Source organism: Acipenser ruthenus, chromosome 29 (genome assembly GCF_902713425.1).
Source record: "Acipenser ruthenus chromosome 29, fAciRut3.2 maternal haplotype, whole genome shotgun sequence".
NCBI lineage: Eukaryota > Metazoa > Chordata > Actinopteri > Acipenseriformes > Acipenseridae > Acipenser > Acipenser ruthenus.
In genome coordinates this window covers 9,704,647-9,728,971 of record NC_081217.1, presented here as the reverse complement: position 1 = coordinate 9,728,971, position 24,325 = coordinate 9,704,647, and the positions used below count along the sequence as shown (strand labels likewise).

General features: G+C 42.7%; 3 protein-coding genes across 4 annotated transcripts; 2 read left to right on the top strand and 1 right to left on the bottom strand.

Moving 5' to 3' along the window:
* Positions 1-674: 674 nt before the first annotated feature.
* LOC131702093 (heat shock 70 kDa protein) lies at positions 675-3,463 on the top strand. The gene is made up of 2 exons (XM_059003920.1): positions 675-814; positions 1,411-3,463. Exon 2 carries the CDS (start codon positions 1,438-1,440, stop codon positions 3,379-3,381), a length of 1,944 nt encoding a protein of 647 aa, XP_058859903.1. The 5' UTR covers positions 675-814; positions 1,411-1,437; the 3' UTR covers positions 3,382-3,463.
* A 7,966-nt stretch (positions 3,464-11,429) lies between these two features.
* Positions 11,430-12,181, top strand: LOC131702094 (heat shock 70 kDa protein-like). The gene has a single exon (XM_059003922.1). The coding sequence runs from the start codon at positions 11,506-11,508 to the stop codon at positions 12,097-12,099; it is 594 nt and encodes a 197-aa protein (XP_058859905.1). The 5' UTR covers positions 11,430-11,505; the 3' UTR covers positions 12,100-12,181.
* A 1,208-nt stretch (positions 12,182-13,389) lies between these two features.
* LOC117431678 (solute carrier family 35 member C2-like) lies at positions 13,390-24,118 on the bottom strand. 2 transcript variants are annotated; one of them, XM_034052915.3, is made up of 11 exons: positions 23,989-24,118; positions 23,717-23,822; positions 22,802-23,041; positions 22,135-22,285; positions 20,871-20,934; positions 19,882-19,954; positions 18,709-18,877; positions 18,088-18,171; positions 17,204-17,379; positions 16,259-16,388; positions 13,390-14,908 (listed from the first exon to the last, which is right to left on the bottom strand). In XM_034052915.3, exons 3-11 carry the CDS (start codon positions 22,946-22,948, stop codon positions 14,793-14,795), a joined length of 1,110 nt encoding a protein of 369 aa, XP_033908806.3. In that variant the 5' UTR covers positions 22,949-23,041; positions 23,717-23,822; positions 23,989-24,118; the 3' UTR covers positions 13,390-14,792. The 2 variants fall into 2 exon arrangements, with proteins under 2 accessions (XP_033908806.3, XP_033908797.3); XM_034052906.3 differs by lacking the exon at positions 23,989-24,118 and having other exon boundaries at positions 23,717-23,982.
* Positions 24,119-24,325: the final 207 nt, after the last annotated feature.

The following is a 24,325-nucleotide window of genomic DNA, read 5'->3' as shown; positions in this document are numbered from 1 at the left end:
AGGGATTATTTCCAATTCCTGACATTTAAATTAGGTTACACGAAAAATAATAATCATTTTACATATAAAATAAGCCTGGGATTAATTATTGTTAAAAGGTTATATATATATATATATATATATATATATATATATATATATATATATATATATATATATATATATATATATATAGTATTGTCATTATAGAATTGCAGAATTGCAGCGGATTCTTTTGATCCCGGATTGGTGTGTGATGAGATTGTTTTTTGGAGTGATGTTGTTTTCGGGGATGTGAGGTTGCTGGTGTCTTGTGTTATCTATCTGATGCTCGATCATATTCCCTTCTGTAAATGTGTATTTGTATTATTTTCTTGTTCCGTTTGTGTGTTTGTCCCGGGACTGCCAGTGAAAATGAGCTCAGATCTCAATCTGAGTGCAATACATATTATGTATCATAAAAGTTACAGATTGTACGTTGTGCCTGTCAAATAAATACGTGAATACAAAATAACAGAAAAAGTGCCACAGTATCAGGAAGCGCCGTGCATTCCAATGTGCAAGACGTCAGGTACCGATCCAGAAACTTCTCCAAGCTTCGCTCTGTGTCGTCACTAGAAACCGTTTCTGTGGTAAATAGAAAGCAGCCAGCTGATTGGCTTAGATTGTACTCGAGCGTTCCAGAAGAACAGCTGCACTGTATAAAAATCCCGCAGCAGCAGCAAGAGAGACAGAAGCAACTGGAGGAGACACGGGCAGCGAGAAGCCGGACGAAAGCGAGATCTCGCGGATCAATCCGTCTCGACACATTCACACAAACCCTAACAAGTAAACCGTAAGTCACTAAGACTTTAATTAAGCTCTTGTTTTATAGCATACTATTGTACTGACAGCCCGGGCAGGGAAGATTGCTTGCCGCTTTTTTTTTTAACTACCGGTAGTGACATTAATATCTTAATGTTTATTCTCAGATATCACTGAGCGTTTGTGTCGCTTTTTGCTTCATCAAATGTCTGTTAAAAATTATTAAATACATATTAGAAAATTAAAAAACAAACAAACAAACAAACAATACATATTCTTATAGATTTGTACTGTTTGTGATATTTTGCTTTTGCCAATATTACATATGAGCCAAACCCTTAGGGGTCCAGTCTAAAACATGTGAATACATGCATTCATTATTAATGGATCTTTGTACTTAATCATAACCTGTACAGTAACTACATTTGTATGTCAACAGAGTTTTTTACTGGATTTTTTTAAAAAAAACTGTATTTTAATACAAAGAACTAGACTGTAAATGAATAAAAAGCATTTTTTTAAAACTTGTTTTTCAAAAGCTCTGCTCGTTATTGTACATTAATCGGATTATAAGATCCTACAACTTGTATTGTGAACTAAACCTGCTGTTCCACTTGTTTGCTGCAGAGCCTACAACACAGAACCCCTGTAAAGATGTCTGCACCCAAGGGAGTGTCTATTGGCATTGACCTGGGCACCACCTACTCCTGCGTGGGGGTGTTCCAGCATGGCAAAGTGGAGATCATCGCCAATGACCAGGGCAACAGGACCACCCCCAGCTACGTGGCCTTCACGGACACAGAGAGGCTCATTGGAGATGCTGCCAAGAACCAGGTGGCCATGAACCCCAGCAACACTGTTTTCGATGCCAAGCGACTGATCGGAAGGAAATACGACGACTCTGTTGTGCAGTCTGATATGAAGCACTGGCCGTTCATGGTGGTGAGTGAAGCAGGGAAACCCAAAGTGCAAGTGGAATACAAAGGGGAGAACAAGACCTTCAATCCAGAGGAGATCTCCTCCATGGTCCTGATCAAGATGAAAGAGATTGCCGAGGCTTACCTGGGCCAGAAAGTGTCCAACGCCGTCATCACTGTGCCCGCCTACTTCAACGACTCCCAGCGCCAGGCTACCAAGGATGCTGGCGTGATCGCTGGACTGAACGTGCTGAGAATTATCAACGAGCCCACAGCAGCTGCCATCGCCTACGGGCTGGACAAGGGCAGCAGAGGAGAGCGCAACGTCCTGATCTTTGACCTGGGCGGCGGCACCTTTGACGTGTCCATCCTGACCATCGAGGACGGGATCTTTGAGGTGAAGGCCACGGCAGGGGACACCCACCTGGGCGGGGAGGACTTTGACAACCGCATGGTCAACCACTTCATTGAAGAGTTCAAGAGGAAATACAAGAAGGACCTCAGCCAGAACAAGAGGGCGGTGAGGAGGCTGAGGACAGCGTGTGAGAGAGCCAAGAGAACCCTGTCCTCCAGCACTCAGGCCAGCATTGAGATCGACTCTCTGTATGAAGGCATTGACTTCTACACCTCCATCACGAGGGCTCGCTTTGAGGAGATGAACTCTGACCTTTTCAGAGGGACCCTGGAGCCTGTGGAGAAGGCACTAAGGGATGCCAAGATGGACAAGTCTAAGATCCAAGACATAGTTCTGGTGGGAGGCTCCACTCGCATCCCCAAGATCCAGAAACTCCTCCAGGACTTCTTCCACGGCAGGGAGCTGAACAAGAGCATCAACCCTGATGAAGCGGTGGCCTACGGTGCAGCTGTGCAGGCAGCCATCCTGATGGGCGACACCTCTGAAAACGTGCAGGACTTGCTGCTGCTAGACGTGGCCCCGCTGTCTTTGGGCATCGAGACCGCAGGAGGAGTTATGACCGCCCTGATCAAGCGCAACACCACCATCCCCACCAAGCAAACCCAGACCTTCACCACCTACTCGGACAACCAGCCGGGCGTCCTCATCCAGGTGTACGAGGGAGAGAGGGCCATGACGAAGGACAACAACCTTCTGGGCAAGTTTGAGCTGTCGGGCATCCCCCCCGCCCCGCGAGGAGTGCCACAGATTGAGGTGACCTTTGACATCGACGCCAACGGCATCCTGAACGTGTCTGCGGTGGACAAGAGCACCGGCAAAGAGAACAAGATCACCATCACCAACGACAAGGGCCGGCTGAGCAAAGAGGAGATCGAGAGGATGGTGCAGGACGCAGACAAGTACAGAGCCCAGGACGAGGCCCAGAGGGAGAAGATAGCGGCCAAGAACTCCCTGGAGTCCTTCGCCTTCAACATGAAGAGCAGCGTGGAGGAGGAGAACATGAAAGCCAAGATCAGCGAGGATGACAAGAAGCAGATCATTGACAAGTGCAACCAGGCCATCTCCTGGCTGGACAAAAATCAGATGGCAGACAAGGAGGAGTATGAGCACCAGCTGAAAGAGCTGGAGAAAGTGTGTAACCCCATCATCAGCAAGCTGTACCAGGGAGGGGCGCCAGGAGGGATGCCAGGAGGAAGCTGTGGGTCCCAGGCACGGGCAGGCTCAGGGTCTGCCTCCCAGGGGCCCACCATTGAGGAGGTGGATTAAGAGGACAGGGATCAGGGACTGGGCACAGTGGAGAGCTGATTGTTGGGCATGAAATAAAATAACTATTGTTTCAATGTAAAAACTGTTTCCATGTTGGTTTAGGATTAGGTTTTAGGTTTATGTGGTATACTGTATGATTGTATAGAATGTTAATAAAATGTGTGGAATTGTATAATACAAAAAAATGTACAGGGTTATATAAATAAGTGAAATATTCTCACAACACAACTTTTAATGGGAGGAAAAAACTTGAATTTGTACTTGAATAGCTTTCAGTAGTGATCTGGATGCAGCTTTAAATTGTTAATATTAAACAGTGTGGAAATGCTAAATATAACAATGTTCATATTGGTTAATATTTATCAACACATACTGTATAAACTTTGGTGTTTGTTTTCAATGTGTCTGACAGTTTTGCCAGGTCACTACGTGGTTGCTGTGGCTATGATGTTTCTGTACTGCTGACCCACATACCACTCTTTATACCACGTTTCCACTTACAAGTGGTCAGAAAAGCTTTGAATGAGTTTGCATGAATGTTGCTAAGCTGTAAAATTGATTTATCTTGATTCTATTTTGTAACCAAAGATGTTATTTTTATAATAAAGAGAATTCATTGTGTTTGCTTTCAGGGTTTGTTAAACCTGTAAACCACATGAAATCCATTGAATGAATTCAAAGAGGTTGTTGTTGATGTCTTAATAAAATGAGTAATCACTTAGCCTGGTGCTGCAGCTGCAGCTGCAGTGAAGATCCAGAGCAGGGAGATTTTTATAACGTGTACTGCAAGGACAAACACAAAACTGTCAAAGCTACCATTTCTCAACGACGTTGTATGCAGTTAAATATACACAATCCTAACATGTATCAGGAAGAATAAAACACAAGAAATAAATACAGTGAAACCTCATAAAGTCAGAAAAGGGAGCCACAATGTGTAGCCCCACTCCTGAAGCTACTGAGAACACAGCATATAGGATTGTAATCATTTTAAACAAATTCATTGAGCCAATTTAACTGGTTATCTGTCGTGTACGGTGGCTCATTAAAGGCAGTGGAGAAAACAATGTGAAATATGTTATGATGAGATCAGTAGATAATTTATCTCAGGAACTCAACGTTTCAAACAGCCGTCACGATTACAGGATAATAATAATAATAATAATAATAATAATAATCTCCTCAATGAGCCACCATAGTAATGAGAAACCGCCGAGTTGCAAAATCCTGCAACAAAATGTAGTAAATAGTTGAGAAAATTGTGTTTTTAAGTGGCTGTAACATCAGTTAACATTAGACCAATTAACATTTTATTGTCATGTACAGTACATTTCATACAGGGTAAATTAACATAATCCATTTTTTTCAAAACATACAAAACAAACAAACATGAAGTCTGTAAAAACCAAAACCAAACACTTGAAGTGCGACAGGCTTGTCCCTTCTTTCACGAGACTCTAAGCAGGTGTTCTGTTCCGTTGACACAGAAAGGCACAGCATAGCTCCTCCTATTTAACTCTTTATAGCTGCTATAATCATCGTAAAGATTCCTGGCATTGACCATTGCTTCAGTGTCACAGATATAAGCAAACCCCATGGCTGAAGAGGAATGCAAAAGATACAAGTCAAAATCAAATAGATCCCCGATGGGCACTCTGGATGTGGAAGTACATCATGTGCTTATGTGTTAATTCAGTTTAGTACATTTCAACGTTCAAGGATGTCACATTTGGAACCGAGGAACAAAGTTTAGCTTTTCTTTTTGTCTTGTACAAGTAATGGTTTATTATTCTTCCTGAACCCATGAATATGAAGGAATTTTTTAAGATATATTGGGGCTTAAAAGGGTTGATTTTCAGGGAGAAAAGCAGGCCAGGAAAACTTCTTCACACATCCACAGAACAAGCCGAGTTTCAAATGCTGAAATTAAGTGGGTATGCGGGTGAAGACTGAGAACCTTTTTGTCAAAATGTATGTCTAAATCTTTTAGTACTTCTATGTAACTTCTGATTGTGTGTGGCTGGACTATCAACAGCGACTTCAAGAGTAGTAGCCTCCCCACCTGAATTATAATAAAGCCAGTATTAGGTACCAGGCTAACTAATTACTGTATCCAAAGCTCATTATATAGGGGGGAGGGGGCTCCAGGCACAGCAGACAATTGCAGACACTATTAAAACACTGGTCTTCTGGATGCACAGTATTCACTTCTTTATCCAAATACCATCCCCACCAAGCAAACCCAGACCTTCACCACCTACTCTGACAACCAGCCGGGCGTCCTCATCCAGGTGTACGAGGGAGAGAGGGCCATGACGAAGGACAACAACCTTCTGGGCAAGTTTGAGCTGTCGGGCATCCCCCCCGCCCCGCGAGGAGTGCCACAGATTGAGGTGACCTTTGACATCGACGCCAACGGCATCCTGAACGTGTCTGCGGTGGACAAGAGCACCGGCAAAGAGAACAAGATCACCATCACCAACGACAAGGGCCGGCTGAGCAAAGAGGAGATCGAGAGGATGGTGCAGGACGCAGACAAGTACAGAGCCCAGGACGAGGCCCAGAGGGAGAAGATAGCGGCCAAGAATTCCCTGGAGTCCTTCGCCTTCAACATGAAGAGCAGCGTGGAGGAGGAGAACATGAAAGCCAAGATCAGCGAGGATGACAAGAAGCAGATCATTGACAAGTGCAACCAGGCCATCTCCTGGCTGGACAAAAATCAGATGGCAGACAAGGAGGAGTATGAGCACCAGCTGAAAGAGCTGGAGAAAGTGTGTAACCCCATCATCAGCAAGCTGTACCAGGGAGGGGCGCCAGGAGGGATGCCAGGAGGAAGCTGTGGGTCCCAGGCACGGGCAGGCTCAGGGTCTGCCTCCCAGGGGCCCACCATTGAGGAGGTGGATTAAGAGGACAGGGATCAGGGACTGGGCACAGTGGAGAGCTGATTGTTGGGCATGAAATAAAATAACTATTGTTTCAATGTAAAAACTGTTTCCATGTTGGTTTAGGATTAGGTTTTAGGTTTATGTGGTATACTGTATGATTGTATAGAATGTTAATAAAATGTGTGGAATTGTATAATACAAAAAAATGTACAGGGTTATATAAATAAGTGAAATATTCTCACAACACAACTTTTAATGGGAGGAAAAAACTTGAATTTGTACTTGAATAGCTTTCAGTAGTGATCTGGATGCAGCTTTAAATTGTTAATATTAAACAGTGTGGAAATGCTAAATATAACAATGTTCATATTGGTTAATATTTATCAACACATACTGTATAAACTTTGGTGTTTGTTTTCAATGTGTCTGACAGTTTTGCCAGGTCACTACGTGGTTGCTGTGGCTATGATGTTTCTGTACTGCTGACCCACATACCACTCTTTATACCACGTTTCCACTTACAAGTGGTCAGAAAAGCTTTGAATGAGTTTGCATGAATGTTGCTAAGCTGTAAAATTGATTTATCTTGATTCTATTTTGTAACCAAAGATGTTATTTTTATAATAAAGAGAATTCATTGTGTTTGCTTTCAGGGTTTGTTAAACCTGTAAACCACATGAAATCCATTGAATGAATTCAAAGAGGTTGTTGTTGATGTCTTAATAAAATGAGTAATCACTTAGCCTGGTGCTGCAGCTGCAGCTGCAGTGAAGATCCAGAGCAGGGAGATTTTTATAACGTGTACTGCAAGGACAAACACAAAACTGTCAAAGCTACCATTTCTCAACGACGTTGTATGCAGTTAAATATACACAATCCTAACATGTATCAGGAAGAATAAAACACAAGAAATAAATACAGTGAAACCTCATAAAGTCAGAAAAGGGAGCCACAATGTGTAGCCCCACTCCTGAAGCTACTGAGAACACAGCATATAGGATTGTAATCATTTTAAACAAATTCATTGAGCCAATTTAACTGGTTATCTGTCGTGTACGGTGGCTCATTAAAGGCAGTGGAGAAAACAATGTGAAATATGTTATGATGAGATCAGTAGATAATTTATCTCAGGAACTAAACGTTTCAAACAGCCGTCACGATTACAGGATAATAATAATAATAATAATAATAATAATAATCTCCTCAATGAGCCACCATAGTAATGAGAAACCGCCGAGTTGCAAAATCCTGCAACAAAATGTAGTAAATAGTTGAGAAAATTGTGTTTTTAAGTGGCTGTAACATCAGTTAACATTAGACCAATTAACATTTTATTGTCATGTACAGTACATTTCATACAGGGTAAATTAACATAATCCATTTTTTTCAAAACATACAAAACAAACAAACATGAAGTCTGTAAAAACCAAAACCAAACACTTGAAGTGCGACAGGCTTGTCCCTTCTTTCACGAGACTCTAAGCAGGTGTTCTGTTCCGTTGACACAGAAAGGCACAGCATAGCTCCTCCTATTTAACTCTTTATAGCTGCTATAATCATCGTAAAGATTCCTGGCATTGACCATTGCTTCAGTGTCACAGATATAAGCAAACCCCATGGCTGAAGAGGAATGCAAAAGATACAAGTCAAAATCAAATAGATCCCCGATGGGCACTCTGGATGTGGAAGTACATCATGTGCTTATGTGTTAATTCAGTTTAGTACATTTCAACGTTCAAGGATGTCACATTTGGAACCGAGGAACAAAGTTTAGCTTTTCTTTTTGTCTTGTACAAGTAATGGTTTATTATTCTTCCTGAACCCATGAATATGAAGGAATTTTTTAAGATATATTGGGGCTTAAAAGGGTTGATTTTCAGGGAGAAAAGCAGGCCAGGAAAACTTCTTCACACATCCACAGAACAAGCCGAGTTTCAAATGCTGAAATTAAGTGGGTATGCGGGTGAAGACTGAGAACCTTTTTGTCAAAATGTATGTCTAAATCTTTTAGTACTTCTATGTAACTTCTGATTGTGTGTGGCTGGACTATCAACAGCGACTTCAAGAGTAGTAGCCTCCCCACCTGAATTATAATAAAGCCAGTATTAGGTACCAGGCTAACTAATTACTGTATCCAAAGCTCATTATATAGGGGGGAGGGGGCTCCAGGCACAGCAGACAATTGCAGACACTATTAAAACACTGGTCTTCTGGATGCACAGTATTCACTTCTTTATCCAAATACCATCCCCACCAAGCAAACCCAGACCTTCACCACCTACTCTGACAACCAGCCGGGCGTCCTCATCCAGGTGTACGAGGGAGAGAGGGCCATGACGAAGGACAACAACCTTCTGGGCAAGTTTGAGCTGTCGGGCATCCCCCCCGCCCCGCGAGGAGTGCCACAGATTGAGGTGACCTTTGACATCGACGCCAACGGCATCCTGAACGTGTCTGCGGTGGACAAGAGCACCGGCAAAGAGAACAAGATCACCATCACCAACGACAAGGGCCGGCTGAGCAAAGAGGAGATCGAGAGGATGGTGCAGGACGCAGACAAGTACAGAGCCCAGGACGAGGCCCAGAGGGAGAAGATAGCGGCCAAGAATTCCCTGGAGTCCTTCGCCTTCAACATGAAGAGCAGCGTGGAGGAGGAGAACATGAAAGCCAAGATCAGCGAGGATGACAAGAAGCAGATCATTGACAAGTGCAACCAGGCCATCTCCTGGCTGGACAAAAATCAGATGGCAGACAAGGAGGAGTATGAGCACCAGCTGAAAGAGCTGGAGAAAGTGTGTAACCCCATCATCAGCAAGCTGTACCAGGGAGGGGCGCCAGGAGGGATGCCAGGAGGAAGCTGTGGGTCCCAGGCACGGGCAGGCTCAGGGTCTGCCTCCCAGGGGCCCACCATTGAGGAGGTGGATTAAGAGGACAGGGATCAGGGACTGGGCACAGTGGAGAGCTGATTGTTGGGCATGAAATAAAATAACTATTGTTTCAATGTAAAAACTGTTTCCATGTTGGTTTAGGATTAGGTTTTAGGTTTATGTGGTATACTGTATGATTGTATAGAATGTTAATAAAATGTGTGGAATTGTATAATACAAAAAAATGTACAGGGTTATATAAATAAGTGAAATATTCTCACAACACAACTTTTAATGGGAGGAAAAAACTTGAATTTGTACTTGAATAGCTTTCAGTAGTGATCTGGATGCAGCTTTAAATTGTTAATATTAAACAGTGTGGAAATGCTAAATATAACAATGTTCATATTGGTTAATATTTATCAACACATACTGTATAAACTTTGGTGTTTGTTTTCAATGTGTCTGACAGTTTTGCCAGGTCACTACGTGGTTGCTGTGGCTATGATGTTTCTGTACTGCTGACCCACATACCACTCTTTATACCACGTTTCCACTTACAAGTGGTCAGAAAAGCTTTGAATGAGTTTGCATGAATGTTGCTAAGCTGTAAAATTGATTTATCTTGATTCTATTTTGTAACCAAAGATGTTATTTTTATAATAAAGAGAATTCATTGTGTTTGCTTTCAGGGTTTGTTAAACCTGTAAACCACATGAAATCCATTGAATGAATTCAAAGAGGTTGTTGTTGATGTCTTAATAAAATGAGTAATCACTTAGCCTGGTGCTGCAGCTGCAGCTGCAGTGAAGATCCAGAGCAGGGAGATTTTTATAACGTGTACTGCAAGGACAAACACAAAACTGTCAAAGCTACCATTTCTCAACGACGTTGTATGCAGTTAAATATACACAATCCTAACATGTATCAGGAAGAATAAAACACAAGAAATAAATACAGTGAAACCTCATAAAGTCAGAAAAGGGAGCCACAATGTGTAGCCCCACTCCTGAAGCTACTGAGAACACAGCATATAGGATTGTAATCATTTTAAACAAATTCATTGAGCCAATTTAACTGGTTATCTGTCGTGTACGGTGGCTCATTAAAGGCAGTGGAGAAAACAATGTGAAATATGTTATGATGAGATCAGTAGATAATTTATCTCAGGAACTCAACGTTTCAAACAGCCGTCACGATTACAGGATAATAATAATAATAATAATAATAATAATAATCTCCTCAATGAGCCACCATAGTAATGAGAAACCGCCGAGTTGCAAAATCCTGCAACAAAATGTAGTAAATAGTTGAGAAAATTGTGTTTTTAAGTGGCTGTAACATCAGTTAACATTAGACCAATTAACATTTTATTGTCATGTACAGTACATTTCATACAGGGTAAATTAACATAATCCATTTTTTTCAAAACATACAAAACAAACAAACATGAAGTCTGTAAAAACCAAAACCAAACACTTGAAGTGCGACAGGCTTGTCCCTTCTTTCACGAGACTCTAAGCAGGTGTTCTGTTCCGTTGACACAGAAAGGCACAGCATAGCTCCTCCTATTTAACTCTTTATAGCTGCTATAATCATCGTAAAGATTCCTGGCATTGACCATTGCTTCAGTGTCACAGATATAAGCAAACCCCATGGCTGAAGAGGAATGCAAAAGATACAAGTCAAAATCAAATAGATCCCCGATGGGCACTCTGGATGTGGAAGTACATCATGTGCTTATGTGTTAATTCAGTTTAGTACATTTCAACGTTCAAGGATGTCACATTTGGAACCGAGGAACAAAGTTTAGCTTTTCTTTTTGTCTTGTACAAGTAATGGTTTATTATTCTTCCTGAACCCATGAATATGAAGGAATTTTTTAAGATATATTGGGGCTTAAAAGGGTTGATTTTCAGGGAGAAAAGCAGGCCAGGAAAACTTCTTCACACATCCACAGAACAAGCCGAGTTTCAAATGCTGAAATTAAGTGGGTATGCGGGTGAAGACTGAGAACCTTTTTGTCAAAATGTATGTCTAAATCTTTTAGTACTTCTATGTAACTTCTGATTGTGTGTGGCTGGACTATCAACAGCGACTTCAAGAGTAGTAGCCTCCCCACCTGAATTATAATAAAGCCAGTATTAGGTACCAGGCTAACTAATTACTGTATCCAAAGCTCATTATATAGGGGGGAGGGGGCTCCAGGCACAGCAGACAATTGCAGACACTATTAAAACACTGGTCTTCTGGATGCACAGTATTCACTTCTTTATCCAAATACCATCCCCACCAAGCAAACCCAGACCTTCACCACCTACTCTGACAACCAGCCGGGCGTCCTCATCCAGGTGTACGAGGGAGAGAGGGCCATGACGAAGGACAACAACCTTCTGGGCAAGTTTGAGCTGTCGGGCATCCCCCCCGCCCCGCGAGGAGTGCCACAGATTGAGGTGACCTTTGACATCGACGCCAACGGCATCCTGAACGTGTCTGCGGTGGACAAGAGCACCGGCAAAGAGAACAAGATCACCATCACCAACGACAAGGGCCGGCTGAGCAAAGAGGAGATCGAGAGGATGGTGCAGGACGCAGACAAGTACAGAGCCCAGGACGAGGCCCAGAGGGAGAAGATAGCGGCCAAGAATTCCCTGGAGTCCTTCGCCTTCAACATGAAGAGCAGCGTGGAGGAGGAGAACATGAAAGCCAAGATCAGCGAGGATGACAAGAAGCAGATCATTGACAAGTGCAACCAGGCCATCTCCTGGCTGGACAAAAATCAGATGGCAGACAAGGAGGAGTATGAGCACCAGCTGAAAGAGCTGGAGAAAGTGTGTAACCCCATCATCAGCAAGCTGTACCAGGGAGGGGCGCCAGGAGGGATGCCAGGAGGAAGCTGTGGGTCCCAGGCACGGGCAGGCTCAGGGTCTGCCTCCCAGGGGCCCACCATTGAGGAGGTGGATTAAGAGGACAGGGATCAGGGACTGGGCACAGTGGAGAGCTGATTGTTGGGCATGAAATAAAATAACTATTGTTTCAATGTAAAAACTGTTTCCATGTTGGTTTAGGATTAGGTTTTAGGTTTATGTGGTATACTGTATGATTGTATAGAATGTTAATAAAATGTGTGGAATTGTATAATACAAAAAAATGTACAGGGTTATATAAATAAGTGAAATATTCTCACAACACAACTTTTAATGGGAGGAAAAAACTTGAATTTGTACTTGAATAGCTTTCAGTAGTGATCTGGATGCAGCTTTAAATTGTTAATATTAAACAGTGTGGAAATGCTAAATATAACAATGTTCATATTGGTTAATATTTATCAACACATACTGTATAAACTTTGGTGTTTGTTTTCAATGTGTCTGACAGTTTTGCCAGGTCACTACGTGGTTGCTGTGGCTATGATGTTTCTGTACTGCTGACCCACATACCACTCTTTATACCACGTTTCCACTTACAAGTGGTCAGAAAAGCTTTGAATGAGTTTGCATGAATGTTGCTAAGCTGTAAAATTGATTTATCTTGATTCTATTTTGTAACCAAAGATGTTATTTTTATAATAAAGAGAATTCATTGTGTTTGCTTTCAGGGTTTGTTAAACCTGTAAACCACATGAAATCCATTGAATGAATTCAAAGAGGTTGTTGTTGATGTCTTAATAAAATGAGTAATCACTTAGCCTGGTGCTGCAGCTGCAGCTGCAGTGAAGATCCAGAGCAGGGAGATTTTTATAACGTGTACTGCAAGGACAAACACAAAACTGTCAAAGCTACCATTTCTCAACGACGTTGTATGCAGTTAAATATACACAATCCTAACATGTATCAGGAAGAATAAAACACAAGAAATAAATACAGTGAAACCTCATAAAGTCAGAAAAGGGAGCCACAATGTGTAGCCCCACTCCTGAAGCTACTGAGAACACAGCATATAGGATTGTAATCATTTTAAACAAATTCATTGAGCCAATTTAACTGGTTATCTGTCGTGTACGGTGGCTCATTAAAGGCAGTGGAGAAAACAATGTGAAATATGTTATGATGAGATCAGTAGATAATTTATCTCAGGAACTCAACGTTTCAAACAGCCGTCACGATTACAGGATAATAATAATAATAATAATAATAATAATAATAATCTCCTCAATGAGCCACCATAGTAATGAGAAACCGCCGAGTTGCAAAATCCTGCAACAAAATGTAGTAAATAGTTGAGAAAATTGTGTTTTTAAGTGGCTGTAACATCAGTTAACATTAGACCAATTAACATTTTATTGTCATGTACAGTACATTTCATACAGGGTAAATTAACATAATCCATTTTTTTCAAAACATACAAAACAAACAAACATGAAGTCTGTAAAAACCAAAACCAAACACTTGAAGTGCGACAGGCTTGTCCCTTCTTTCACGAGACTCTAAGCAGGTGTTCTGTTCCGTTGACACAGAAAGGCACAGCATAGCTCCTCCTATTTAACTCTTTATAGCTGCTATAATCATCGTAAAGATTCCTGGCATTGACCATTGCTTCAGTGTCACAGATATAAGCAAACCCCATGGCTGAAGAGGAATGCAAAAGATACAAGTCAAAATCAAATAGATCCCCGATGGGCACTCTGGATGTGGAAGTACATCATGTGCTTATGTGTTAATTCAGTTTAGTACATTTCAACGTTCAAGGATGTCACATTTGGAACCGAGGAACAAAGTTTAGCTTTTCTTTTTGTCTTGTACAAGTAATGGTTTATTATTCTTCCTGAACCCATGAATATGAAGGAATTTTTTAAGATATATTGGGGCTTAAAAGGGTTGATTTTCAGGGAGAAAAGCAGGCCAGGAAAACTTCTTCACACATCCACAGAACAAGCCGAGTTTCAAATGCTGAAATTAAGTGGGTATGCGGGTGAAGACTGAGAACCTTTTTGTCAAAATGTATGTCTAAATCTTTTAGTACTTCTATGTAACTTCTGATTGTGTGTGGCTGGACTATCAACAGCGACTTCAAGAGTAGTAGCCTCCCCACCTGAATTATAATAAAGCCAGTATTAGGTACCAGGCTAACTAATTACTGTATCCAAAGCTCATTATATAGGGGGGAGGGGGCTCCAGGCACAGCAGACAATTGCAGACACTATTAAAACACTGGTCTTCTGGATGCACAGTATTCACTTCTTTATCCAAATTCCAGTATGAAATGTCTTTCATGGATTGCACGTGATAAATGACAGTTTTTACAAGGAGCAAGTCATTACATAAAGATCGATTTTAGAAAGTCTGACTTCCCTTTGTATTTCTTCAAATGTTAAAGAACGTTCTGTATTGCACAAAATACGATCTGCCTTGTAAGTTCGAGAACTATTAACAGAGACTTGCTGAACACAAGTTATCAAGCCTTAAAAGCTATGGATGAGGAGCCCCACCCCGTTCTTAAACCAGGCTACTCCTTATCCAGCTGTGCTCAGCACTGCTGAGGAAGGGAGGCAATGCCACAGCAGACAGGTTAATGTGATCAGCGTTTGCAGAACGAGAAGGAGAGAGAGAGAGAGAGAGAGAAAGGCAGAGTCGAATGCAATACCCCTCCCTCCCTGGGGTGTCCAGTCCTCCACTCCCAGTGGCTCAGGGGGCGGGGGCTGTGTCTGCACACTCTCATCTCAGTGGTCCTCTTCGTGATCCTCCTCCTCCTCAGAACACCCATCTCTCCGCAGCAAAGGGAGAATGTCTGAGCTGGAGTTCTTCAAGGACTGCAGCCGTACCTGGCCTGCTTTACCTGAGAGACAACAAACAAACAAGCATGTTAACAACACTGCATGTACAAAATGACAATTACAGACAGACAGAATCTAATTTGAGCATAACGAGGAGCGTTGGTTGAGTTTAATGCCAAGTGTTTGAATTCTGCCTAAACTTTTAACTTATCAAAAAATATGCAAGCCAATCTATTGCCCCATTCAGATTATCTTTTCTATATACAACTTAATGACAAACAGTCCCCCATGTACAGGTAACATCCTCAGGGATGGATCTCAGCATCCAAAGCACATAGATCACTTGGGCAATATACAGCCTCACCATAACCTCTGTAGAGGAGCACAATGACCCGTTTGACAGAAATTGGTTTATGACAGTTTCTAAAGAACAGATAAAAGGAAATAGTTTAGGGGCCCCATCTTATTTTAAACAATTTGTTTTCAGTATAAATATAAGCGTAGTTTTGAGACACCCCGGGATGATTCAAACCCCTCCAGATCTCCTCTCCACCCCTGAAGGAGTCCCATACCGAGACGATTCAAACCCCTCCAGATCTCCTCTCCACCCCTGAAGGAGTCCCATACCGAGACGATTCAAACCCCTCCAGATCTCCTCTCCACCCCTGAAGGAGTCCCATACCGAGACGATTCAAACCCCTCCAGATCTCCTCTCCACTCCTGAAGGAGTCCCATACCGAGACGATTCAAACCCCTCTGGATCTCCTCTCCACCCCTGAAGGAGTCCCATACCGAGACGATTCAAACCCCTCCAGATCTCCTCTCCACCCCTGAAGGAGTCCCATACCGAGACGATTCAAACCCCTCCAGATCTCCTCTCCACCCCTGAAGGAGTCCCATACCGAGACGATTCAAACCCCTCCAGATCTCCTCTCCACCCCTGAAGGAGTCCCATACCGAGACGATTCAAACCCCTCCAGATCTCCTCTCCACCCCTGAAGGAGTCCCATACCGAGACGATTCAAACCCCTCCAGATCTCCTCTCCACCCCTGAAGGAGTCCCATACCGAGACGATTCAAACCCCTCCAGATCTCCTCTCCACCCCATCCCATACCGACGCCTCCCAGCAGAAACAGGTAACATGGGCCTCTACCTTACAATCTGCGGTTTGATGTAGTGACCGTCTGACATAACTAAATGGAACGAAAGTGTAATACTTTATTGATAATCACTGATAATGACAATATGAATGAATGAATGAATGTAGTAATTAAAAAACTGAACCACAACCCTACACCTCCCACACTGTTTCCTAGGTGGCCTTCCGGCCTGCCCGCACTGTGAAGATGCTGGCAGCGGAGCCAGCCTGTTCACGTTCTATATCACCCGCTTGGTATCTGTGCTCCCCTACCTCTGGAGTGACAGGCTTTGAGACCCACATGCAGAGAGATTCCTGACAGACACACAGCAAAGCCCAGCCAGTTCAGCACACTCATCTCATCCCCCATCAAATGAGCAGCCAGGAGCAGGGTGCACACTTCCTGCAATGAGAAACACTGTCAGCACCATCTCACAGTGCAGTGGTAACCCCAAATGCAGAGCAGCTAGGGGTTAGACTTATCGCCAGTTGTTCCCATTCAAGCCCTCTGCTCACTAAATATCTTGATATCCCCAAATACAAAATTATCTCCTCTTAAATTAAAAATCTGTCCCCCAGACCCCAGATATTATCAACTTACTGCCAATGCAGAATAACCAAGTGGGCAATTATTCTTTTTTACTGCAAAATAGGTTTCTGCCAAGAATGACATCACAGAGAAAATGGGAACAGTTAACAAATCTAAATCTAGTTCTCTTCCTAGCGTGTAATTCATGTTATTTAGTTTCCAGTTCTTGTCTTGTTTTCATCACATCATTGAAGCTTATTTTCTGAGCAAGGTTCATGGCCACAAGCCTAGTTGCTGAAAACCTTTTCAGCTAGCTTAGTTCACAATCCCACAAGGGCTGTTTTCATCAGCGATGTGGGACTGCAGGTTAGAGAGTGAGACTAATCTGAATATTAGTCTCACATAATTCCGTGCAAGATTTCCTGCTGTCAATCGCGTTGACGGGCTGGTTCAGGTAATTGCTGTTGTTAACAAGACCTGTCTGGTGTTTCTTAAAAGGTTCAATTAAATACTGAACCACCAAGGGCACATTAATACAAACCAGTTTTCAAGAGTGTTCTTTAAGATTCAATTCTCTTCTCCATATATACATTTTAAAAACACCAGTGCATCTTATTAATATTGAAACCCTTTCCATTCCACTTGTAACTCCAGTGTAGTAATTGAATTCATTTATTTGAGAATCTGACCTTAAAGATGCCGGAGATGGAGAGAGTGAGGCTGGAGGTTTTGGAGACAAGAAGAAACTCAGAGAACCCCAGTCCAAAGGCAAGGGCGCCCCCTGCAGACAAGGTGAGCAGGGAGTGCAGCAGGGAGGGCAGCTCACTGACACGGAACAGCTTCTCCGACAGACACAGGCTGAGACCTGGTGGGGTAGGAGAGGTAGAAGGAACAGACAATTCTGAGTTAGCAGAGAACACAACACTAAAACAATGGATACAAAATTCACATGAATTTCAATAGAACTGGAATGTCCTTTACCTTGCTTAAACCACTGTTTTGGAGTCGTAGCTCATAAAAACCATATCATCTACTTACATATTTAATACCCCATTATGTCCATCATTCTCTATTACTTATTGAATTAAAGGAGTACCACTGGTTTCAGTATCTCTAGAAGAATCTTTTTGTGTTAACTCTTGAAGGTACATTTTTGCAATGAGGAGCACGAAACAAGGTTTACAATTTACAGGCTGGATCTGGTCATCCAAATGGTCAGTTTCCTTGTGATACTCGAGTCGCTGTCTGAATAGCAAGCACTCAATTCCTTGTGCACCATAAAGGGTTAAAATAATGTGCATTTTCTACAATATGTACAGTAGTATTCAAAAGGAAACACATGATTTACAGCAAGACTAGGGAGTTTGTTGCTGGATAACTTCACTCGGACCCCTTACTAAATACCCCCGGTATCCCTGAATAGATAATCATCTCCTCTTTAAAAATATGCTCGATATTTTAACGAGCGCTTCACTTTGTCAGCATGGTTAGTAAATGAATCAGAATTAGTCCCAATGAAGTGTAGTAATAGCAGTGTGGATAGGAACATGCTTTTGGGCGGGCAGCAGGTTACCCTCGTTGTAGAGGAAGAGTGGGAAGAGGCCCACGAACATCAGAGGCTGCAGGTGGTACATGGTGTCCACTGGGTTCTGTAGACCTGCAGGAGGGAGCAAGAGCACAGTTCACACACACGGGAATAAGACTCCAGCTGCATAGCAGTGTCACCCATTCCAGGTTTTAATACAAGCTTCATTAGCCTCAGTGTGTAGGTAACAAGCTCGGGTGTGTCTTATTAAGAGCGGATCAAACTGCTATGCAATGGGAGTCTTATTTCCATCCCTGCATATACATACAATACACAACTTAAGAGACTATTCCAACACAACGTCAAACAAATTGAACACATTTACAGCTGGTTTCACAGTAATCACAGACTGTCCAATGTTACTTTATGTAAGGTAGTCAGAGATTAAGTGCTAATCGGGGGGCTGTGAAACCAGGTCATTTTACATGAATGTATAGAAAAGAGACAGAAGGCTTCTTAAGATGGCTTATCTGATTGGTTACAAACATTGCTAACAGGGTTATAGTTTAAACATGTTTCTTAACGGAAATGAGCATCCCTACACCAAGGGTCTTCTATTGACCCCACTAAGCGCCTCTGCACGCTCCCTGTGGCCTCCTGGTCTCTCACCGAGCTCTGCCTTCTGCAGGAGTATCTGGGTGAGGGTCCAGCGGATTCCCCCGATGAAGGAAGCCAGCAGCACCAGCACAAAGCCCTCCACGTTGAACTGGGTCGACTCGAATGTGAACATGAAGAGCCCGCTGGCAATCAGAACCACCACCACGATCAGACACGGGTTCTGGAGACAAGGAAAGGGGCTCGTTACAACGACACGCACAAACACACACAAGAAGTGTCCTGTTGATATGCAGTGCCTTGTTTTTTACTGTGAAAAAAAACACTTTTAAACAGCGTGTCTAAAATAAACTGCGCATGTGAAAATAAATTGAACCTGACGCGCCTGACACACGCTGAATAAATGGACCGCAAAGGGTTAACCAGATATCATGAAACGTAACATGTGTTTCTTTCAAAACTGCACATTGCAGACCACTACAGCAAATGGAAGTATTTTGTTCATTAAAACCTCTAAACAATGATCAGGGTCATCACAACAAAAAAAAGGCATTAAATGGAAATGTTAAATTGTAACTACACTTGGTAACCACCACTGTCTCTATTATTAGGCCATGGCTCTTTCTATACCAAGGCAGGGATGGAAATAAGACTCCTGTTGCATAGCAGTGTCACCCACTCCAGGATTTGCTATGAGCTTGATTAGCCCCAGCGTATAGGTAACAAGTCCAGGTGTGTTTTATTAAACTCCCAGTAAAACCAGGAACAGATGAAACTGCTATGCAATGCAATGCAAGCCTATTTCCATCAATGCAAGGTTATAAAAACTTACAGTGCCTGGTATAACTTTTTCTGTCTGTAAAGCACCAATGACTACAGCAGTCAGCAAATGTATCAGAACACCTCAAGACTTTTAAACCCTTTATATAACTACCTGCATGAAAACCTCAGGGTGTGAGAATTTACATTTTCAGTCAGTAATCAGTGATATAGAAACAATAGGCACTTGTGTGAAAACATTAGACCACTTTGTGCTTTAATTAGGCATCTTAAACCACTTCTAAAAAGTCTACCATGTGTTCCTATGTGTCCTATTAAAGTTGTCAATTAAATCAGATGATCACTGACCTGCAATGGGGTGCTGTAATGAATGTGCACACTGCTGTATCTATAGACTCTCTATACATCACGACAAACAAGAGCATATCATGTCAGATAAACACTTACTTTTTCCTCCAATTTGAAGACCAATGAAAAGAAGAGAATAAATAAAACCGCAGACGATTTGGTCATCGTGTACCTGAAACAAGCAGACAAAGGGTTAACTCACGACTCGTGAAAGTATCCCATCAGGGGGGCCAAAGACGGCTCTTCCACTCCTGGTCTTTATTCCAACCCTGTTCTAAACTGATTCATTGAACCAGTTAACCCTCCATCCAGACCCTGAAGAAGTGCTTCATTATATCATTGCATCTGTTAAACCTGGACTGGAACAGCCCTCTAGGACCGGGACTGGACAGCCTGAATTAGATTATACAACTATCTACAACTGTATCATTTTCCTATACAAAATCTGACACTGCACTATAGCTGATAGATATATTGATCTTAGAAATATTAATATTATGAAATACAAGCTGCCTTCAATGACGTGTCATCTGTTTAATAATAAAAAAGCATGACAGTATTTGTGTTAAAAAGTATCATCGATCTTTCTAATATGATCAGACTTTCAAATAACACTCCCGTTATAATATATATATAGACTAATATGTAGAGGCAGTCCAAATCGGGCCACATTTTCAAAGATTTCACTCAAGTCTTTAATTACCTACTTTTTGAAGGAGACAAAACATCTGTTAATTTAACTAAACTAGAGCGAAACAGCCAAGTTCTATATTCAGGTCACTTTAGCAGTCAGCAATTATGTAGCTGCAAAATACAGTGAACCTGTGGAAGACTGAATTCCGAGGGAGCCTGCAAATCCGCGATTTCCGAGGAATTCCGTTAGCCGCAGATTTGGACAGGCTCCACTTCCATGCATCCCCAGCAGAGGCAACGATCCAGTAGCAATGCCTGGTAACCTCAGGAATGATTGCACTTGGCCAGCAGCACTTGTTTACTGTGCTGACCTGGTGAAACATTCCCTCGGTAACTAGGCGCTGCTCCTGGATTCTTCCACAGTGAAGTAAAGAGCCGTGGCGGCTGGTCCTTACAGAGAGATGGTGATGAACAGGAAGCTCCAGTTGGACAGACCGATATCCAGGGCAGTGGCCAGGGCTGTAAGAGACAGAGAGAGACTGAGCTGTCTGAGGGAGAGGGGAGAGCCAGGACTGTAAGAGACAGAGAGAGACTGAGCTGTCTGGGGGAGAGGGGAGAGCCAGGGCTGTAAGAGACAGAGAGAGACTGAGCTGTCTGAGGGAGAGAGGAGAGCCAGGGCTGTAAGAGACAGAGAGAGACTGAGCTGTCTGAGAGAGAGAGGAGATCCTGGGCTGTAAGACACAGAGAGAGACTGAGCTGTCTGGGGGAGTGAGGAGAGGGGAAAGCCAGGGATGTAAGAGACAGAGAGAGACCGAGCTGTCTGAGGGAGAGGGGAGGACACAGGTGTGCAGTGGTACTCACACACAGTGAATCAATGAGAACCCAACATTCAGAGTACACGGCTAAGGGAAAGGGCTCATACACTTCATGATCAATGTTAGGGGTCTAACGATTCATATCGATGAGTCGTGACACATTCTTTATATGACATATCATATCGTGATAGAGGAATGTATCGTCTGAATCGCGATACAAAACCAAAAGCACAACATAGCTCACTGTAGTTCATCAAATGGTTCTTGAATGAAGAATAACTGAGTTTAAGAAACTAAACAGTATCTTACAGCCCTAAAACCAATCTTGTTTTCTATTTAACCTACACAAAAACTCTTCCAGTTTTAAGACAGGGCATTTTCAGCAGGGCTTACACTGAAGACACTAGCAGCTGAGGGTCAATGGTGTTGATCTGGCTATTTAACCCATTTGAAGGCCGTCTGTCTGAGTTTAGGGAATCCCCAGGTGTTTGCTAAACGAATTCCTGATATGATACAGTAGAGCATGATGTAATCTCAGAGTTTGGTAAAAGAAGTTAATAATACACGAGCACAAGCTTTAGGCAATTTAACAGAAGTCTGTGGACTTTCACCTGCTGGAATGCAGATCCCTTGCTTATCTTTGCAATGTGTCTACTGTAACCTTTGAGCCGCAATTTTCCAACTGGACCTTCTCAGATGTGTTTGTATCAGCCTTTTCTATACTAAAACAAACATGGACTTACATTGATCAAGGTACCTCGAAATGCAATTTACCAGGTTTGTTACACACTGAGCTTCGCTGGTTCCAAAACTAGGAACAATCCAGCTTGTATTAACAGCGCTCCACTCAGAGCACGGTCGCTAGATTACCTCTGAACACGCTCAGTAATAGCACACTGCTGACCTGTAGGAGCAGCCTTGGTGAGATACTGTGACCAGCCAAGCACAACCCTGGGCTTTCCTGTCCAGCACTGCATCAGGGTTCGAGTGACAGCAGCCAGGATGAAGATGATCATCAAGTGGACCAGCGTCATGAACAGAGGAAAGTGGAACTCCTGCAGGGAGATGAAAAAAGGGATTTACAACAGCCTGCCCCTAACAAGCGCTTGCAATGTTACCACTCTGGCACCGATTTCTTCCGGAGATTGTTTTTCACTTGTATTTTACACAGCAATTTGGAATCTGCACATCTTTCAAAGACAGAGCTCCAGAGAGTGTTGCTGCTTCCTGGTACGGAATCACTTCCTGTGTGGTAGCGTTATTGTTCAATGGAACCTGAGAGATCGGTTATCACAATCTTGCGAATGCTTACATCCATGGAAACGCAGTAAAAGTTTAGTATAGAATGTAAGAAGCACTGTGCAGAGGGTTCTACATGCATGGAATAGCCTACCACACCAGAAACATACAACAACTCAAATAAATAAGAGATTCTATTGAATAAGATTGCCACTCAGTACTGCACATGGTTTGCCAACAGGAGGTGAACCTTGGTGGTGCTGAACAGCCTCTTCTCCGGTTCATGTTCCTATGCCAAGTGCATACAAGAGTTAGTGCAAACAGGGCCCTACCTTCAGAAGCCATTTGTTGTAGAAGGTGATCCCAATGGAGAAGCCGTAATAGAGGAGGACCAACCCCACAGTGCGCAGGCCTCTGCACAGGAACTGCAGTGGGTACTCCATGGACCTCTCAATGCACTCCACTCGCTGGGGCTCCATTCACACACAGCTCCATGACAGAGAAGCTTTCATAGGGTGTCTCTGAGCTCCAGCACCACTGCTGGCTGGAAGAGTCTCAATGCAGTGTTAGTCCTGAAGCACAGAACAGCAGCGGGGTGTCCCAGGTTAACAAGACATGCAAGGATTATATAGAACAGTCTGTAAACTTAACAACGTTTCTCCCGAAGTTTTGAGATCAATCAGATACTAAGAACCAGAGGCGCTAAGATGCGCCGAATGGCCTCCTCTGGTTCAGTGAATTTTAAAGTTCGAATCTCTTTGGTCACACAAAGAGAAAGAAATCAAGAGAAAACATATTTGCATTTTATTTGAGCAAATTAAAATTGAGTTTTGTGTTACTAAATGCAGGAACAGACAAATACATTTTTAGCAATTGAAATAATGAACCGTGTCGTCTCGACAGACCTACACAACAGCTGTTTGTTCCAGTGAACCAGTGAAAAACTCGTAGTAACACACTTCAATTCAAAACCAATAGAAACACCTAAAGCATACGGCAACCCCCGCAGACAGCGGTACGTGTTCAACTAAATGCAATTCACCAACAAGGAAAGCAACACTGCCCATGCGTGCACTGCACGTAATTGAAAAGTAATCACATTGAATCAAACAATAATTGATTTTTTAAAGTTATATAAATACTATCAGTACAGCTATCAAACACTAGTACAGTAAAGAAGTGTGCAGCACATATCACACTATGACAACCGCGCAGCCACTTCCGAAATAAAATACAGCATTACTCACGTTTCAATAATGTAAATTCTGCTGTACTGTCCTTGGTCAGTTGACGCGCACAAAGCAGGGTTGTGTCACGCTGTCCCTTATCGATCCAGATGGTACAACTGTAAAACTTAGAACACACATGCGCAAATAAATGCTACTGTTATTATATTGGCATGCGAAAATCGCAATACATTATTAACAGATCGGCGACTTCTTCCAATCGTGGCGTTACACAGCTGTCGGCTTCAGTATGATGACGAGTATGGTCAATCTCAAAACACAAACTTGTTTACCGTTTAACATGCTTGGCGTATCCCGTTTTACACGCCTCTACTGCCGGCTCTCCTGACGTGGCGCGACAGCTTCCCCGCAAAGCGCTCTGGGAGGAAGGTCGGAAGAAAATAACCATTCGTAATATGATCCATGTTGGTAAGGTCACAACAAATTAAAAAAGGACACATTAGTAAACAACTGAAAAAGTGTATGAGGATTATAAGAGCAGCCTGGATGCATGTACACAAACGGCGCGGAGTCTTTCTAAAAGTGGGAGGGTCTAGGGGGTGGGGTTGGTATGAAGCAGATTATATATAGTCTACTGGTTATTTAAAGTTTGAAACAACAATACTACTA

What these genes read in the sequence shown, in the direction of transcription:
- LOC131702093 (XM_059003920.1), top strand. Translation starts at nt 1,438, where the DNA reads ATGTCTGCACCCAAGGGAGTGTCTATTGGCATTGACCTGGGCACCACC.
- LOC131702094 (XM_059003922.1), top strand. Translation starts at nt 11,506, where the DNA reads ATGACGAAGGACAACAACCTTCTGGGCAAGTTTGAGCTGTCGGGCATC.
- LOC117431678 (XM_034052915.3), bottom strand. Translation starts at nt 22,948, where the DNA reads ATGGAGCCCCAGCGAGTGGAGTGCATTGAGAGGTCCATGGAGTACCCA. An exon ending in CCATCTCCGGCATCTTTAAG is followed by an intron (nt 16,389 to 17,203) that starts GTCAGATTCTCA and finishes TTCTCATTGCAG; the next exon opens with GAAGTGTGCACCCTGCTCCT. An exon ending in CAAAGCCTGTCACTCCAGAG is followed by an intron (nt 14,909 to 16,258) that starts GTAGGGGAGCAC and finishes GTTGTCTCTCAG; the next exon opens with GTAAAGCAGGCCAGGTACGG.